At 36.9% G+C, this 19,392-nt stretch overlaps 3 protein-coding genes across 3 annotated transcripts; all 3 read left to right on the top strand.

Annotated features, from left to right (window-relative positions):
* Window positions 1-3,738: 3,738 nt before the first annotated feature.
* Window positions 3,739-7,380, top strand: LOC137723549 (uncharacterized mitochondrial protein AtMg00810-like). Its single transcript, XM_068462751.1, has 2 exons — window positions 3,739-3,978; window positions 6,286-7,380. Exons 1-2 carry the CDS (start codon window positions 3,739-3,741, stop codon window positions 7,378-7,380), a joined length of 1,335 nt encoding a protein of 444 aa, XP_068318852.1.
* A 2,015-nt stretch (window positions 7,381-9,395) lies between these two features.
* On the top strand, window positions 9,396-10,819 carry LOC137723112 (uncharacterized). The gene is made up of 2 exons (XM_068462278.1): window positions 9,396-9,935; window positions 10,426-10,819. The coding sequence occupies exons 1-2, from the start codon at window positions 9,462-9,464 to the stop codon at window positions 10,585-10,587; spliced, it is 636 nt and encodes a 211-aa protein (XP_068318379.1). The 5' UTR covers window positions 9,396-9,461; the 3' UTR covers window positions 10,588-10,819.
* Window positions 10,820-15,443: 4,624 nt separating this feature from the next.
* Window positions 15,444-18,629, top strand: LOC137725661 (GDSL esterase/lipase At5g45670-like). Its single transcript, XM_068464431.1, has 5 exons — window positions 15,444-15,820; window positions 16,570-16,694; window positions 16,793-17,038; window positions 17,458-17,713; window positions 18,158-18,629. Exons 1-5 carry the CDS (start codon window positions 15,574-15,576, stop codon window positions 18,379-18,381), a joined length of 1,098 nt encoding a protein of 365 aa, XP_068320532.1. The 5' UTR covers window positions 15,444-15,573; the 3' UTR covers window positions 18,382-18,629.
* The last annotated feature ends 763 nt before the right edge of the window (window positions 18,630-19,392 follow it).

The raw sequence follows: 19,392 nt of genomic DNA, 5'->3' as shown, positions 1-19,392 counted from the left end.
TCTATTGTTTCACAATTAAAAAAAAAAAAAATTTTGTGAAATTACCTTATTGTCCTTAACTCTTCTATTGTGATATAAGATAAAAATGTATTTTCACCCCATTTTAATTGACAAAAAAGATTTCATTAATATGTATTCGGATTATCCTTAATTTTCTTTAACTTGATATGTTTTTTTGAACGTACTGCTCTCATTATCTTATTTATCCTGCTCCCTTTCTCACCTCTCTTCTATGTATGTACTTTCTTAAATTTTCCTCTTGATTTATTTTAAAATAAAATAACAAATATCTTACCAATCTGATCGTTAATATCCATAAGTACATTGATAATTAAAAAGCATCACGTGGAAACAAAAAAAAAAAAGTTATTTAACTACTGAATTCAATATAAGATAATTACACTAACATTTTCTACATTTATCACCTCATGTTTAAGAAATGGAGTAGGATTCTCTCTCTCTAAATCTCATCTCCATCACTTGCCTTCTCTCTCACTTTGAAAAAAGAAGTAACACTAACACTTCCTAGAGTTTTAATTCATTTTCACATCACTCATTTAAGAATGAATTTACCCATGTATTTAACTACGTAAATAATAAACAAAATATGGCTAAATCAGATTAATGATCCTCGTGGTAATAGGCTATTCGCAATATTATCCATATGATAAAATAATTAAGATTTAATCCCTCATGGTGAAAACCATTAACAAATTTAATTGAAAGTGAGATTTCCGTCAAATCTTCGTTAAATGCAAGGATAGCCACACTCATTTTTGTGTTTACCTTTGTCTTTTACTACTTCATCTCGCTCTCATAAATTGAACCACTCTGTCTTCATGTTCGTGATCTAAATTCCTGAGATTGAATCCTTCCCTTCCTTTCTTATCCATCCTTCACCTTCATCATCCCCAGTTTTCACAACTCATTTCACCTTAGTCCAGAAATTCAAATTCACTATTCAGATTTATTACAGATTCACAATTCAAAATCATATAACTTCAAATTCCATTCTTTTCAAAATGTGCTCGCACCCTTCTCCTGCTCCATCAGATTAATTTCAGTACCGAAGTCAATCCAGTTTATTAGATTCAATCTGCCTTCGTAAAATTAATCACAGCAATCTGAATAAATTTTTACTTGAAGATAATATTTCATATGTTCTAGAGTCATATGTGTCACACTTCCTGCATTTGTGAAAGCTGGTGAAGCGCAAATAATTATGTCTCAAATTTATTTCCCTTGTAACATGTTTATTTACTAGAAATGGAAAAAAAAAGGATTAGACATGTTACTTATAATTCTTTGTTTTTCAGTTATTGGGTCACATATTTCTTCATTCTTTTATGTGTTTGCTATGTGTTTGCATGGAAAAAAAAAAATCATCCCAAGTAAATATGCCATTAATTTGTTAAAAAACAAAGAAGAATATTTCAATCATTAAATGATTTCTTTTTTTACAAACGATAGCATTAATGGATTAAATAATTAGTTGTTAGGAGAAAAATAATTGGTGGGAATCAAACCCGCACTATAGTACATAAACTTGATTGCTTTTGACGAAAAAGTGGAAAACTTGCGAATCATTAAATGATGAAAAAGACAAAAGAAAAACACCTGCAATCGAAGATTTATTCTTTTTACATATGGACATATTAACTGTTCATGATGTAAGTATTGAGCTTATTATGCCCAACTATAGCAATCATAATCGAAGGAGAAGAATATTGTCTTCGTGGGTCCAAATAATATCAAGCAAAATAAGTATTGTTCATTTCACCAAAGTAAGAAATGGCAACTCACCAAGTAGAGTGCTTAGGCCCTAGGGGCAGGGTGGGGTTGGATATATAGAAGAGAGTGGGGATTGATTGGGATATCAATTGTATTTTGTGCACAATTCTAAATTAGTACTAAAATATTTGTGGGCTTAAAAGGGTTCCCGATTTCAAACGCATGACGAAAGGGCACAACTGATCATCAATTTTCCTTGTTTTTGGTTCAACCCATAAGTAACCGTTTATATCACAACATTGTCCACTTTTCTGTTGGCCCATGCTTACAACTGTATATATCCCATTTGCAATTACAAATTTATTCTCCCATGCCTCGCGTTTCTTCTTACCACCACTCACATTGTCTTTGAACTTTTTTTTTCCAAAATTTTCAACACATATAGGGCTTTTTGATTTTTGTGTATATATGCTGCAAGTGCAAGACTTCTAAGATTTCACTCATCTTGAAATTATTTAAGTATTTAAGGGATTGTGGGCAAGAATGCGTGCATGCATGAGAAAGACACTGTACGTCCATTTCACGAATGTCAAATGGTGGGCTGCTCTACTATGGATTGTGGTCCTTAATCTAATCAATCAGAATTTTCTTAGTTCGTTTAAAGTTAATTACCCAATGAGTTATATCATTAATTATTTTTAATAGTTTCTAATTTACTCTAATATACAACAAAATGAATTCAAATTGGATAAGAAAGCAGAAACATAGCCCTAATTATGCTAATTGCTAATTAACCATAAATATACAATGAAAAATAACAATAACAATACCATGCAATCTGAGTCTCAATCACTTGAGCAGCAGATATAAAGTTAGGCTTGTATACAATCAACTTCATCAGGAACCCTCAGCCATCTCTTTCAAGAGAACGACAACGTCGTCTGATGATCCAACGAGATATATCGTGCACTTGCAGTTCGCTTGCTTCCAACTGTTGGAAAATCAAATCAAAACAGGTTGTTAATGGTTAAAGCAAGCTGTTAGTTTCTTTCCAGGTTGTTTCCAGCAACTACAAAGATCATTGCTCCCTCCATCTGTTAGCCGAAAGCTGATTACAAGACAGCAGTGTGCTGCCATGTGATGTATTAGCCGAAAGAGTGTTGATTGCAAGCTGGAAAGATAGCTGCATATGTGTGCTCGACTGTCCAAAGTTCCTGCATGTGTTTTAAAGGGTGTAAAGATGTTAAACACCCCATTCATTGCATGTGTTGTTGCATTGTTTATTAATTTCTGTTTTGTATAAATAGGCCATCTTGCTAAGCTTTAGAGCATCCCATCCGAATCCCATTTCCCATTCATTTAATTTCAGCTTGTAAGCTATTGAGTTTGTAAACTCTCTTTTCATATATCTAAGTGCAAGTGTTTTACCAAAGCTTGTTGCTTCCCTCCTTTCTCTATTTCTCTATTTCTCTATTTCTTTCCTTGTCCAATTTTATTGAGAGTGAAAGTGAGAGGTGTGATAGAGTTTGTAAACTTATCACCCACATATTTTGGTATTGAGTTAGTAAACTCTAGAATACCAACAATTGGTATCAGAGCCAGAATACCATTCTGGCAGGTGCAGCAGTTATGGCGTCCAACTTAGTGCAACTCCAAGTTCCCACATTGAAGAAAGAAAATTATGAAAGATGGTGCATCCAATTCAAAGCATTGTTTGGATCACAGGAGCTATGGGAAGTTGTCAGTAGTGGGTATGTTGTACCCACTGCCGAGCAAGAAGCCGTATATACTGCGGATCAAAGGAACACTCTCAAGGACATACGAAAGAAGGACCAAAAGGCGCTGTATCTTCTATACCAGGGTTTGGAAGATTCAACGTTCGAGAAGGTTACAGAAGCAACAACGAGCAAGCAAGTATGTGATACACTCAGTACAATCTACAAAGGAGTAGATCGAGTCAAGAAAGTGAGATTACAGTCACTTCGAGCAGATTTTGAAACTGCTCACATGAATGAAAGAGAGAGCATCTCGGACTATCACACAAGGCTCATTGCGATAGTAAATCAAATGAGGAGAAATGGCGAGAAACTCGATGAAGTACGAGTTGTGGAAAAAATCCTTCGGTCACTCACATCCAACTTTGAGCATGTGGTGACTGCCATTGAGGAATCGAAGGATTTGGAGACAATGAGCACAGAGGAATTGCTAGGATCCCTCCTAGTTCACGAGCAACGCATTCAGAAGAATGCAAGCCCCACAACGCTAGAGCAAGCTTTGGAGTCAAAGTTGAATATTGACAAACCAAATGGAGGTCGTGGGCAGTGGAACTCACGTCGTGGGAGTTCATCCAACCGTAGCCGAGGACGAGCCCGAGGAAGAGGTCGAGGCTATGCACAAAATCAAGGTCAGTCTCAGGAGTGGAGATCTACTCGAGGAAAGACGCATATCCAGTGTCCCAACTGTAAGCAATATGGACATTATGCCAATGAATGTTCACATAAAAATGGTGAGCATGTCAACATGGCAGAATCAAGTGGAAATACTGATGAAGAACTTACAGTCTTGCTAGCACACCATGATTCCAGTAGCCAACAAGATGTTTGGTATTTGGACTCTGGTGCAAGCAATCACATGTGTGGAAAGAAGGAGTTTTTTGCCGAACTCAAAGATGGGGCCTATGGATCTGTAAGTCTTGGTGACTCCTCAAAGTTGCCAGTTGAAGGCAAAGGTAAGATCAAGATCATCCAGAAGGATGGTAGAGAAGAATACATCTCCGATACCTACTACATACCAGGTATGAAGAGCAACATTCTGAGCATTGGTCAACTGCTCCAGAAAGGGTACATTATACATATGGAGAACGTGCTTCTCACTCTCAGGAATGCAAGGAGAAAGCTTATTGCACGTGTTCGAATGTCAAAGAACCGGATGTTTCCGTTGAATTTGAACACAAAGATTGGAAGCTGCAACATCGGTGTAATGGAAGATGAGTCATGGAAATGGCATCTTCGATTTGGCCATCTTCATTTCAATGGCCTAAAGTTGCTGTCAAGTGGAGGAATGGTTCGTGGTCTACCCCAAATTGAAGCCACACGCCAAGTATGTGAAGGTTGTGTGCTTGGCAAGCAAACACGACTATCGTTCCCTGTTGGTGATACATGGAGAGCAAATGCACCACTGCAGTTGGTGCACACAGATATATGTGGTCCATTGGATCCCATGTCTTATGGAGGTAATAGGTATTTTATTACCTTCATTGATGATTTCAGTAGAAAGACTTGGGTCTATTTTCTCAAGGAGAAGTCAGCTGCCCTAAAAATTTTCAAGGAGTTCAAGGCACTCACAGAGGCTGAAAGTAACCACAAGCTTGTGGCTGTGAGATCAGATAGAGGTGGAGAGTACACCTCCAATGCTTTCCAAGCATACTGCAAGGAGCAAGGAATTAGGCATCAACTTACTGCTGCCTATACCCCATAACAAAATGGGATAGCCGAAAGAAAGAATCGAACCATCCTTGACATGACAAGGTTCATGCTTAAGGAGAAGAATTTGCCAAAAGAGTTATGGGCAGAAGCTGTAGCTTGTTCGATTTATTTGTTGAATCGATGTCCAACAAAGAGTGTCAAGAGGATGACACCACAAGAGGCTTGGAGTGGATACAAGCCGAATGTTACACACCTAAGAATTTTTGGGTGTGTTGCATATGCTCAAGTTCCAGAAGCTAAGAGGAGGAAACTTGATGATAGAGGTGAGAAGTGTGTGTTTGTGGGCTATAATGAAGAGTCCAAGGCATACAAGCTCTACAACCCACTAACTAGCAAACTAGTGGTTAGTAGAGATGTCATCTTCAGTGAGGAAGAGACATGGAAGTGGAACAACAAAGAAGTCAGTAAAGAGAAGATCGTCTCCACTGATTTTGAAGAACCAGAAGTTGTACCACCTATTGAGCAACAGCATGCTCAAACAATCACAACAACTCCAGTGCACAGAATTGCAAGGAGTGGTCCTACATCTAGTGAGGAAAGCAGCTCCTCAACTCCAGTGAGGTTAAGGAGTCTCACAGAGATTTATGGACAAGAAAAAGAAGAAACCAATTTTTTCTGCTTCTATGCAGACCATGAGCCTCTCTCATTCAATGAAGCTGTGGAAGAAGATTGTTGGAAGAAAGCCATGGAAGAAGAGATACATGCCATCGAGAAGAATGACACTTGGGAGTTAACAAAGCTCCCACCAAATCAGAAGGCTATTGGTGTCAAGTGGGTTTACAAGATCAAACGCATTGCAGATAGAAGTGTGGATCGATACAAATCAAGGCTTGTAGCAAAGGGCTACAAACAGAAGTATGGAGTGGACTATGATGAAGTCTATGCTCCAGTTGCAAGACTTGACACGGTAAGATTACTAATCTCTCTTGCCGCTCAGCATAAATGGAAAATTTATCAATTAGATGTCAAGTCAGCCTTCCTTAATGGAGTTCTTGAGGAAGAAGTGTACGTGGAACAACCAGAAGGCTTCCAAGTACAAGGAAAATAAGATAAGGTGTATCATTTGAAGAAAACTTTGTATGGCCTCAAGCAAGCACCACGAGCTTGGAACTCAAGGATTGACAACTACCTTCACCAAAATGGATTTCAGAAATGTCCATACGAGCATTCAGTTTACATGAAGAACGGTGAAAAAGGGGAGTTCTTAATTATTTGTCTCTATGTAGATGACTTGTTGTTTACAGGAAACAATGAAGCAATGTTCTATGAGTTCAAGCAATCCATGTTCAGTGAATTCGAGATGACTGACAATGGATTAATGTCATACTTTCTTGGCATAGAAGTGAAGCAAGGAAGTGATGGTATCTACATTTCTCAACAAAAGTACATGAGAGATATATTGGAGAAATTCAATATGGACAAGTGCAATATTGTCAACACTCCAGTTGCAACTGGATTGAAGCTGTCTAAGGAAGGAGAAGGTGAGTTTGTAAACTCAACCGTGTACAAAAGCTTGGTTGGAAGCCTAAGGTACCTTACAATCACAAGACCTGATATAGTTTATGGTGTTGGACTCGTGAGTCGATACATGGAAACACCAAGGGAGTCTCATTGGCTAGCCGCCAAGAGAATTTTGAGGTACATAAGAGGTACTCTAAACTATGGTCTGTTTTATAATTTTGGTGAAGATGCAAAATTATTTGGTTATTCAGATAGTGATTGGGGAGGTGACCAAGATGAAAGGAAAAGCACAACTGGCTATGTGTTTTTTCTAGGATCAACAGTTTTCTCATGGACTTCAAAGAAGCAATCAATTGTTGCTTTGTCATCGTGTGAAGCCGAGTATGTTGCTGTAGCCTTAACCGTGTGTGAGGCAATTTGGTTAAGAAATCTGTTGAAGTCAGTGTGTCATCCACAAATGGAATCGACTGTGATTCATGTGGATAACATCTCAGCTATCAAGCTTGCTAGGAATCCAGTCCAACATGGAAGGAGCAAGCATATCGATACCAGGTTCCATTTTCTGAGGGACCATGTGAAGCAAAAGACAATCGAACTTGTCTATTGTCACACCAAGGAACAAATGGCTGACATATTCACAAAGCCACTGCCAGTTGAGCTATTCAAGTTGCTACGTGAAATGCTAGGCATAAAGGCGTTTTAATTTGAGGAGGTGTGTTGGAAAATCAAATCCAAACAGGTTGTTAATGGTTAAAGCAAGCTGTTAGTTTCTTTCCAGGTTGTTTCCAGCAACTACAAAGATCATTGCTCCCTCCATCTGTTAGCCGAAAGCTGATTACAAGACAGCAGTGTGCTGCCATGTGATGTATTAGCCGAAAGAGTGTTGATTGCAAGTTGGAAAGATAGCTGCATATGTGTGCTAGACTGTCCAAAGTTCCTGCATGTGTTTTAAAGGGTGTAAAGATGTTAAACACCCCATTCATTGCATGTGTTGTTGCATTGTTTATTAATTTCTGTTTTGTATAAATAGGCCATCTTGCTAAGCTTTAGAGCATCCCATCCGAATCCCATTTCCCATTCATTTAATTTCAGCTTGTAAGCTATTGAGTTTGTAAACTCTCTTTTCATATATCTAAGTGCAAGTGTTTTACCAAAGCTTGTTGCTTCCCTCCTTTCTCTATTTCTCTATTTCTCTATTTCTCTATTTCTTTCCTTGTCCAATTTTATTGAGAGTGAAAGTGAGAGGTGTGATAGAGTTTGTAAATTTATCACCCACATATTTTGGTATTGAGTTAGTAAACTTTAGAATACCAACACCAACAGCACAAGAGAAGTAAAAATTGTCAGCCTCGAGCTCAAGCAAGGAAGAACTTTCATGGAGAGTGATACATTCTATAACGGAAAAATAAAGTTAGCCTACCTCCCTCCTAAGCATGAGCAATATATAGCTCTCTTTCCTAAAGTTAACAAGGACCTTAAGGCTTCAGCCAAAGATTTCAAGATTCACTCTTCAGTCCTCCCCCAAGACCTAACACAAATGAAGGGAAGCCAGCCAACATGCATAACGAGACCGATATTTTGGCGGGTGGCTGTGGTCACACCAAAAGATGCAGAAAAATCTCAAAATTCAGTCAGATTGTGACGAAGATTATCCCCAAAGAGGCAGAGTGGAGACATACGTTGCTGTTTTGTGTTTTTGTTTTGTTTTGGGTTCGGCAATGCCGAGGAGGTCGATGACACGGAGCCAAACATTTGCATCCAATTCAAACAAAAGTTTTGGTTCTTATATTTATTTTCTGAGAGGTTATACAACTTAGGACTTGCAGTGCACTCTGTTTGTATGTGATCCCACCACCAACATTGCACAATTTCTAAGTGAATTGGTATTTTGTGAGTTTACCATACTTAGAGTCCAAAAGACTTCTCGTTTCTTGATTTAATGCATGAAATAAGGTTTATTTTTTTTTATTTTTTTTTATGCAAGTTGGATTGGAAATTTCGATCAGACTGGAAAAATTCGATTTTGAATCCATAACATCTCCAATCAAAATATTTAAAAAGCCAGATAGAAATTGAAATGTATTTTAAAAATTCAAAAATTTTCAAAATCTAATCCAATTTTATACGAAATTTACCAAACTAATAAGATCTCAATTTTTTGAGACACTCCCACGGCAACACGGCGTATCCATTTCATGCAAGTCTCGTTTGAAAAACATACTCGTCACCGGCAATAATTTGAATAAATTGATTGCACTGTCTCTTTGCATGCCAAGTTAAGGCCACACGTAATACTATTGGGCATGCAAATAAAGCCCAATAGCTTAAAGTTTTCTTTTGTTCTCATCACCAGCCCACAAACCTTCCCTTCGAATTGGACTTGGGTCCCCCACGTCACCAACATGGGACCCACCAACCTTCCTTCGCTCCCTTATTTTTAATGGGATAATAATTGTTAAACCACGTCAATATTTTATATTATCATTTTTTTTATAAAGATAATAAAATAAAAATTAATAATAATATAAAATGTTAACGTGACTTAATTGTGACCACACAAATATGAGGGCATTGAAAATGGAAAGACAGACAATCCTTGTCCATTCTCATGACCCACAAATTCGATCATTTAAAATTTGATTAAATGATTAAAAACAAAAAGTTTATTAAAAATTATAATAATTTTAACGTTGAATCAAATTTTAAAAGTCTGGATTAGTGGAACTAAACTTCTCAAACATTCTTAACCGTCGATCAATCATCAGTCCCTTACAGAACTCCAAAATGGCCAAGACGACACCGTCGCACCAGACACTTCTCTTCCTCACCGTTCTCCTCCTGACCACTGCACAGCCCTCCCAATCCTTCTCCTACTCTCAGTACCCAACCCTCTTCTCCCTCGCCCACTCGCTCATGACGCGGGTGGCCAACCTCCGGGAGGCACGCGGCGACGTTTCGGGATCGCAGCGGGCCAGGGCCGTCGCGTCGAAGTTGGGGCGGGGGCTCGGGATGGGTGTGTGGGGGTTCACGTGGTCCGCCGGCTGGGACTATCTCAGGAACTACGCGTGGAGGGACTTTCCCTATTCGGAGGTATACGGCGCCGTTGCGGACGCCAACGAGTTGCTGAGGTGGCTGGGTGACTTGACACAGAGGCAATCGGATTCCGATCGAGCCGTTTGGGTCGCGCAGAATTACCAAACTATCCTCAAGGTTTCCAAGTCGCTGCTCCGTCGGCTCCTCAAAGTGTTCTACCACTCGGTACGCACGTGTCACTTGTTACTTAAGCGGAAACACATTTTACAAAAGACTTTAACTAGAAGTACTTTTTATTATGAAGTATTTTAAAACTTTTACGTTGACCATATAATTCGTCTAGAAATGTTTTTAAAATAAATGAAAGTATAGTGAAAATAATTTTAGAACCTATTCTTAATAAAAATAAAAGTAAATTCTGAAGAAAAAAAAAAACACTTGAAGTTTACTGCTAAATGCATTTCAAATGCTTTTAAAATCTGAAAACATTTTTTCTAAAAATATTTTTAATTATTGAAAAAGACTTCTAAACGAGGATGTGGTTAAAAACATTTTGATTGTTTGACTTTTCCGAAGCAATTTCAAGTAGACTCTTAAATATAGGATATAGTGTTAATGAACACACACACACACACGCACACACACAAGTTTTATAAGGTGTGTGACGGTGTAGTACAAGTGTTCTAAAGTGTGTGACAGTGTAGTGGTGTGACAGGGAACGTTGAGAGAAATGGTGAAGGCAGTGCAGAGAGAGGTGGTGGAGGGTGAGCTATTAAGGGATTGTCTTGAATTGGGCTCCAATGATTTGAACGGTGTGATTCAAATCCTCAAGGATTTGGAATCGCAATACGGTTCCACCACCCACCAAGAACTATGACTTAAGAGCTATATATATATATGTGTGTGTGTGTGTGTTTGTAGCTTGTAATTAGTATTTTCTTTTAAGCAGGGAGTTTTGTTGGCTTGAAGTCATCCTTTTTCGTTATAGACAACAAAATTTTGTTTTCTCGGTTTTGTTTGTATTTTGAATCTTTGATGGAGAGAATAGGAATGGTTTTTGTAATTTGAAACACTTTCAATCTCAGGAGAATAGTAATGCACTTGGGAAATAATTGTCACGTTTTTAATGTCCTTTAGTCCCAATAATTATGGCCCCTCAACTTAGAGGACAATGGGCTCCTTTATTTATTGCTTGTCGAAACCAATGTCAATTTAGAGATTGTTCATGTGTTTGGAACTCTTTCGTAGGAGAATTTTTTTTAGTATAATTGGAACACAGGTCGATACATCATATGTCATACTACAAGTAGAGGAACATTTGGAAATATTTTTTTAGTTCACTTATATTATAATATGTGGTATATCAATGTGTTTTGGGCACATAAAGCACGGGCAGTACACTATAGTCATTATACAATCTTTTGCTTCATAAGGCTCATTTGGTATTTAGAATTGGATTGGAGGTACTAGAAGTGAATAATTTTTCATTAGGAAGGGATCATAAGATGACAAGACATGAGGAAAACTTGTTTTTTCTAATTCTGCCGTTTTCAAAGGATTGGAATGGATAAGTTTTATTCATGAGTAATCCATTTTCTTCACTCTAATTGGACATAATTTTTTCATTTCTTACCTTAACGTACCTTAAAATTAGGGAGGTAAAATTTTCAATTTAATTCTAGATATGAAATGAGCCCATGGTTTCTTTCACTAAGATAGAGTGTGACTACCTTTTAAAATAAAGTAAGTCCTTTGAGACATGTTTGAGAGTGCTTATAAAATAAAGCCTTTCTACTAAAAGCGTTTTTGCTCGAAACACGTCAAAATCGTATTAGTTACTAATCTTTTCATGCAAGTTCACTTTTAGATAACGAACTATGCTCGTCGATCATGGCCTAGCATGCATACACCCAAACATATGAATGGTGTCGTGGACCCAGTTTCTCCAAATCCATCTTCTCTTTTGCTAATAAAGATGGAACAAAGCTTAGAATTTGTTTAAATCAGATCTAGCTGGCCATGGCCGCCCATAAATAAGTGGCATGTGGTGGGTGATGAAATAATTGAAACCAAATATTTGATAGGTGATAAGATTGAGAGAGTTTTCAGTATGCTCGGAACACGAGACAAAATATCACATGTCATTAAACAATTAAAGAGACACTTGGAAGAAAAAAAATTTCTCCAATTCTACAATAACATGTGATATTCCGTCTCATATTTCAAGCACACCAAAAAATCTCTCGATATGATATGTTCAAGTAGTAATACTAGGCTACTAGTATCTCTACCTCAGCTACTTATTTAAATTGTGTCACTCTCCTTGCGATCGAAAACACTTAACTGCGATCACTTTCTTATGAGTAATGATATCCATACTATATTTTTATATTATATTTCTATACCACCTTAGGTGACATCTAATGTGAACAGTCACATCATTTGAAAAATTTGCAAAACCCAAGGAAAGGAAGGAGAAAGACTCCACGTATACCACAATCATAATTTAATTAACTAGTTTTTCTTAATTATTAGTTTATTAAATAACAAACTAAGTTTCAAAATTTGATTAATTCAAATGAAGTGGTTGTCCACATCAAATACCATCTAAGATGATATGAAAATGTGGTACAAAAATATGGTATGAATAACATTACTGCTTTCTTATTAATGCGATCATTCCTTCACCTATCCCCTTTCCCATAAATTCCATTTGATTATATTAAATGAGGGCACGGGTCTTGGTGCTGCTGGTGAAACTCATGCTCTTCAAATCTTTACTAGATATTACAAGATTTAATTGTTCGTGCAGAGCATGCATGTAATGGAACCATTTGTTTCATGTGTTTCAAGTTATAGACCATTTATTCCCTCACACACACAAATTCACAATCAAATGTTTTAAGCTCTTGCATTTCCCCCCTCAAACAAAAATTGTAAAAGAGAAGTAGATCGTGTTCAGGCTAGTTAGTCAGAGCACATGTGTATGTCAGTCCTTTTACACTGATCAAGTTCAAATCTCTTTTTGTAAATTACAGTAATTTAGAATATCAACTTGTAAAAAGCAAGGAAAAAGAAAGGTTTGGACTAGTGACTTGCCTCTAAAGATAACAATTTGACTCACTACACTTATCATCCATTGATCACTCATTGAGATAGATATAAATACGAGAATTTAAGTATTCAGATATGAAAACCACATAAAGTATCAATATACTGTCAATTTGTCACGATAATAGTGCTATCTAGGAGCATTTCCGTATAAACACCAGCAGTGATTAGCTTTTACAATGACAAAAGCTATACAAGCTCTTTAAACTTTCACACAGAAGCAAGCAAACCAGCCAAAAACCTCTCCTATAAAGTGAACAAGATAAACATTATAAATTTATATTTTGGCCCTATATTGTAATGTTTGACTTCTCGGCTCAGGGACCACCGTGGATGAAGGAGATATATGAGACGAGAAAAATCGATTTCCATTGAGGTGCCACTTTCCTTTCACGTCTGAGTCAACGTAAAAAGGGTGGACTCTAGCCTGTCAAATTGACTAGCAAAACGTGTCAAGTTGGTTCACAATATTTTGCATCTTAATACATTTTTCACTCGGTTTTTAAAGTATAAACACGTATTAAGTATAAAACACTTACAAATTACTCATAAGATGATGCATTGGATCAATCAGATGATGATACATCAGACAAATTAGATAGTGTATATGAGACCTTTGAAATGATGCTACGTCATTTTATGAATTGAATCTACCACTAAATGAAACAAATGTATCACTCAATGGACCGTAATGATAGTATTTTCAAGTGTTCGTGCTGCAGTCAAACTCCATTTTACTAATGTTTAACTCTCCCCTCTAACACACTTTCTTTGGGGTTTATTTTTCTTCTTTTGTAGTTAGGTGCTTACTGTTTTGGCCAAAGAAATTTTGGTTCATACTTCTCAATTCTCATCATATTTTGGGTAGCTGGGTTTGCTTTTTTTATAGCTGGCTTTCACTATATTGTGCATTTTTTGTCTTCCCCTTCCACATGAAATGGAGACCACCGACGGGTAAGTCAATGAAAACTTCAGAAAGAGACATCTTTCTTACCATATTGTGTATTCATTTTTCTTGTCATTCATGCTAGCTAGCTGGGGAGATGGTTGTAAAGGCGGTTATCCTTACAGGGCATGCAATGCAAGTGCAATTTGGCCCAAATCATTAAAGATTTGCCACCCTCCCACATTAAATTGCATGTGGGTTGGTTTGGTCTACATTTTTGTAGAACATGCTCAAGACCAATGCCATTGCTAGGCCGAACAATGCTAGGGAAATTATATGTTTTTACTACATGAATGTATTATTTGACGTTGTAAGTGATGTGTACATTTAAGATTTAACAAGATAAATTTATTAATTGACGTGATATTTATATATTATTTGTTACATTATATGGTACATTAATGTACGTGATAAAAAAATTGATCTCCATATTATTTTCTTTGCTAGACAGATTCTTCGCACACCAATAATTATGTTATGTCTTGATTCTTGAATCTCAGCCCTTGATTTTATCTGTTCCCCATGACCATTTTTCTAGATCAGGATATAGCTCTTTTTTATTTAATTATTTGCTTGATCAGTTCTGTAATGCACTAAATGGTGAGGAGCCAAAGTCAAGGCAAAACGGACGCAGAGATTGCATTAGGGGACCACAGAACTCTAGAAAAAAGTTGACTTGGAATAGTTGTGCACATCACCAAACACAAGACCATGGATAGCAGGTCCAAAACTAGTGTAGCACAGACAAAGTAGTGTTACATATATTAACATCAATGATTAGGATAAAACATTATCCATTTAGTTAATTATGATTGATGCCATAATACATGGTGCCAATTCCATTTTACTGTCCAAATCTCCAATTTCTGTTCACGGTGCTTTATAATCTCTTTTCTTATGCCATGTTTACTTGGAACGAAGAAATTAATACATGAATGGGGCAAGACTAATCAGGAATATGGTAGAGGAGGAATGAGTAAGTGATTAACTATTCCGTTCGAATCAATCTAATTTAAAACGGAGCAAAATATAGGGCGTAAATTGGACGTGACCCCCACTCTCCAAAACCTCCTTGAAGCCTGCATAAACTTACAAAGTTATGTGCAATTCTTCATAAACATTTAAGCTATTTGATCCTCCACAATCTATACCAAGTCCAGCTCCGCCAATGAATACCCAAACTAGAACAATTTCGATACTCATCCCAAGTAACTAACTAAACATGCCACCATAATACAATATCACTCCTGGCAAAAGTAGATTTGAACAAATAGAAGCCAATGGTGTCACAATGTTAAGGTCCTAGGAGAGCTACACAAATTTAGTGCGAGATTACCAATATGCCATGCTGATGATTGATTAATACAATTATTAATGTTAATGTATCATTGGTCGAGTTATTAATTCGAAGTACCGACGTCAAGGGCCAAGATGCACAATGGATACACAAGACTTTGATCAAATGCAAAACTTCATTATTGAAGAGGTATTGGGGGGAGAGAGAGAGAGAGAGAGAGAGAGAGAGAGAGAGGGTGTTAGAGCTGGCTTTGCCATACAGTCGACTCTTACATTATATCCGCGTGTAATTAATGCCTCGAACCAACTATCTCAACTGTAAAAGATATGCATTGCCTGCCATTGCTTCCCTGCTATTATATATTCTCATCATGTCTTGCTTTTACTCCTCACACACTCACCTTCCTTCTTTAGGGTTTCTCTCTCACCTTTCTAGCCATTTGGTCCATCTCATTCTTCTTCCCCCAGCTTTTAGTTTTAATTTACTGCTAAATTGGGGTCGATACTACGATGGCGGGAACGGCGAGGAGAATGTGGGTGGCGACTGTGGTGGTTTTGGCCGTGAGCATGTGGTGGGGTGGCGCTAGGGCTGAACCGCAAGTGCCCTGCTACTTCATTTTTGGGGACTCTTTGGTTGATAATGGCAATAACAACCAGCTGCAGTCCTTGGCCAGAGCTGACTACTTGCCTTACGGGATTGACTTTGGTGGACCGACCGGAAGATTTTCCAACGGAAAAACCACCGTTGATGTTGTTGGTGAGCTTCTCTCTCTCTATTCCTCTCTCGTTCTCATTTCCACTAACATTTGCCATGCATGCTTGCACTTTTCTTTGTTCTGTAAAATCATTACAAGAGATTCTTTCTTACAACTAATATTTAGATGTTATTGTCCAATATTTGTTTTTAAAGTGTTACAAAAATATATCATTCGTCCAATAAACAATTATCACATGGTAAATTATTACATAAGAGAATCTCTCATGCCAAATTGCACGCGTAAAAGCTATTAATGTGATGCCATGTTGTAGCTAGTCTAGTAGGCCCGTCCAAATAAGTAAAATAATGTGATATCATAATGTTTGGTCCGGCAAGGTTTTAGCGCAGTTACGAAATTGCACCCTATCTTTCTTGTACAAATGTCTCTTTACATACCTTTTCTCTAAACAAAATTTACAAATCCTGTTTTGTGTGTATTTGACATGCATAATGTTCTGCTAAATAGCTGATTATGATCACTTAATTTTTACATCAATCTCGTGTCAATTATTTGTGAAAACCTGCATTTGGTATAAAAAAAATTTAGACCAAGAATTCTCTTATATATGACCTCGAAGTGAGGAAATCCCATATATATTTAGTTACATGATCATATAATTCAAGTGGGGAAAAATAACTGCATGTGTGCATAGTAAAAACCATGTTACATGGGAGACACAAACCACTTACCAAAACAGTGAAATTCACCTTAACTAAGTTACTGATGACTTCAAGTTATCTGCTTGCAGCTGAGCTTCTGGGTTTTGATGATTTCATCCCTCCCTATGCAACTGCTAGAGGCCAAGACGTACTCAAAGGAGTAAACTTTGCATCTGCAGCTGCTGGAATTAGAGAGGAAACTGGACGCCAATTGGTAATTACAATTTTCCGTGACACATATTTTCACTAGAACATTAATTATGCTTAATATGACTTAATTGTATCTAATCAAGTCTTAATTAAATGTTGCAGGGAGGTCGTATTACATTTAGTGGTCAGGTAAAGAATTACCAAAACACTGTGTCCCAAGTGGTGAACTTACTAGGTGGTGAGGACCAAGCTGCAAATTATCTAAGCAAATGCATACACTCAGTTGGATTAGGCAGCAACGATTACCTTAACAACTATTTCATGCCCCAATTTTACAATACCGCCAACCAATTTACCCCGGAGCAATATGCTGATTCGCTTATTCACGATTACAGTCAACAGCTGAGGGTTAGTTTTTCTCCCCTTCCATTCATTTTTTGTGCATTTAGGTTCATCAAGACCATTTTTAATGGTAATGAACTTCTAATGTTAACACAAAAGTAGCGTTATTTCGTCAAATAATCTAACATATTATATTGTCCGACGATTTGGTAAGAGAACATTTCGTATTAAGATCGTAACACTCCCTTGAATAGATCTATAAAGGTTATATAGTAACTATGATAACATTAAGCCCAAATACCGCACAAAAAGAGAATGGGCTTTAAGCTATTGTTATGTGTTACTTATTATATTATAGGTATGTATAGTTTTTGCTAATTTTCTTACGAACACGAGCGTAACTATATTATGAAACTTAATTAGGTGGTTTCCTTTAAAAACATTATATTATATTTGTTTAATGTTGATTGATGTGTGCTGTATAGATTTTGTACAATTATGGAGCAAGGAAGGTTGTGCTGTTTGGAATTGGTCAAGTAGGATGCAGTCCAAGTGAATTGGCACAAAATAGCCCAGATGGTTCCACATGCGTACAAAAAATAAACTCCGCAAACCAAATTTTCAATGGCAAGCTCAAGGCACTGGCCAATGAATTCAACACTAATCTAGCAGATGCAAGATTTATCTTCGTAGATACTTATGGCATTTTCCAGGACATAATAAGCAGCCCTGCACAATATGGTAATTACAAAGGGAGATTTTAAAAAACCCTCTATCATTCATCTTGAAAGCACAAACATTTTTCTCCATTGCGACACGTAAACCCTTTTGTTTTTCTTCTTTTTGTTGATTCGGTAAAAATTAACGAATAAGCAATCACACAATCACAAATGATTGATGAAGTACGCAAAATTGACAATTCTTGCTCTTGGTCATGTGATTGTTTTTCTGTTAATTTTAACATAATCGACTAATAAAGGAGGAAACTCAAGGTAAACATGTTGCAACACATTTTACATGAAACCTTTCTCTGGTTTTTTCAAGATAAATTTTAGTGTGGTTCATGAAGTTTGCCCCTAAATAATACTTAACACTCATATTTTTTTTTTCTATTACTTTTAGGAAAATAAATTTGTGACATGGTTGGAACAAACATTTTGTGTTTTTGGTGTGTTTTTTTTTCAGGATTTAGAGTTACAAACGCAGGCTGCTGTGGGGTGGGGAGGAACAATGGCCAAATTACATGTCTTCCTTTCCAAACACCATGCCAAAATAGGAACGAGTATCTATTTTGGGATGCATTTCATCCAACTGAGGCTGGCAATGCTGTTATAGCAAGGAGAGGATACAGCGCTGTTCGGGCCTCGGACGCTTACCCTATCGATATACGGCGGCTTGCCCTTCTTTAATCGTCGTCATCATCGTCGTGATCAATGATTATGGCTGCAGTGGCATATAATCATGCTTGCACACCATATCATAAAAAACAACTCGCAGCTATATATAATACGTATTGCATTCTCCTATGTCATGGGTTTCTTTGTTGCAATTGTTGCAGTTAATTATGTTTCCTTTAGATGTTCATCAAACTTTGATCTTCTTCTTGTGTACTGCTGAAAGGTTTAAATTAATACGAAAATGAATTTGTTTGGTTTTAGACTTTAGAGGTTCTATGAGTTGTCAATTTTAGTATTTTACAGACAGGTTGAATTTCTGATTAAAAAAAAGAAAAAGAAAAAAAAAGACAGGTTGAATAGGTGAATAAGCGCATAGTATTATAATTTCACCCACCTAAAAAATTAAAATGCTATTTTTTCACCTATTATTATGTTAAATTTTTAGGTCGAGGGACGGTGACACATTCTAACGACGTCGATACCATCCCTAACTTAATAATTAACAAAATGTTCAATCCATCAGGATTTTATCACAAAATGACTCAGTATTAGTTAATTGAGCAATCATCTTTAAACTATTTATTTCTTCTTTCCCCCACTGATGTGGGATAGCCAACAACCCCGGCACATGGAACCCCATTTTAGTGGTTCACGCGCGAAGATCTACATATTGGCAATTGAAACTTAAAAATCGGCTCCAATGGCTTCCAAACTTGTTTCCAATCCTAAAATAACCTCTAACACAAATCTAAATTTACCTTGCCATCTTCGAATTTCTCTACCAATCTTGAACGCAACTGCAAAACTTTGGCTCTGCTAATCTATTCTTCGAATTTCCTCATCCTGTGATTTTATTTTTTTCTTATGATATGAAAATAAATTATTACCTTGGAGTTATCATCATATACATAATTGAGCTAATACACTTGACCAATAAAAAGGAAAATCTGCTACAAGATTTAAGTCTTTAGAGCCAACTCAGTGGAGGCGTCGGAAAAAGTGGGGCTTCAAATAGTTGATGAA

Source organism: Pyrus communis, chromosome 2, assembly GCF_963583255.1.
Source record: "Pyrus communis chromosome 2, drPyrComm1.1, whole genome shotgun sequence".
In the NCBI taxonomy this organism is placed as follows: Eukaryota; Viridiplantae; Streptophyta; class Magnoliopsida; order Rosales; family Rosaceae; genus Pyrus; species Pyrus communis.
The sequence above is the reverse complement of the archived record's forward strand: the minus strand, read 5'-3'. Positions and strand labels throughout refer to the sequence as shown.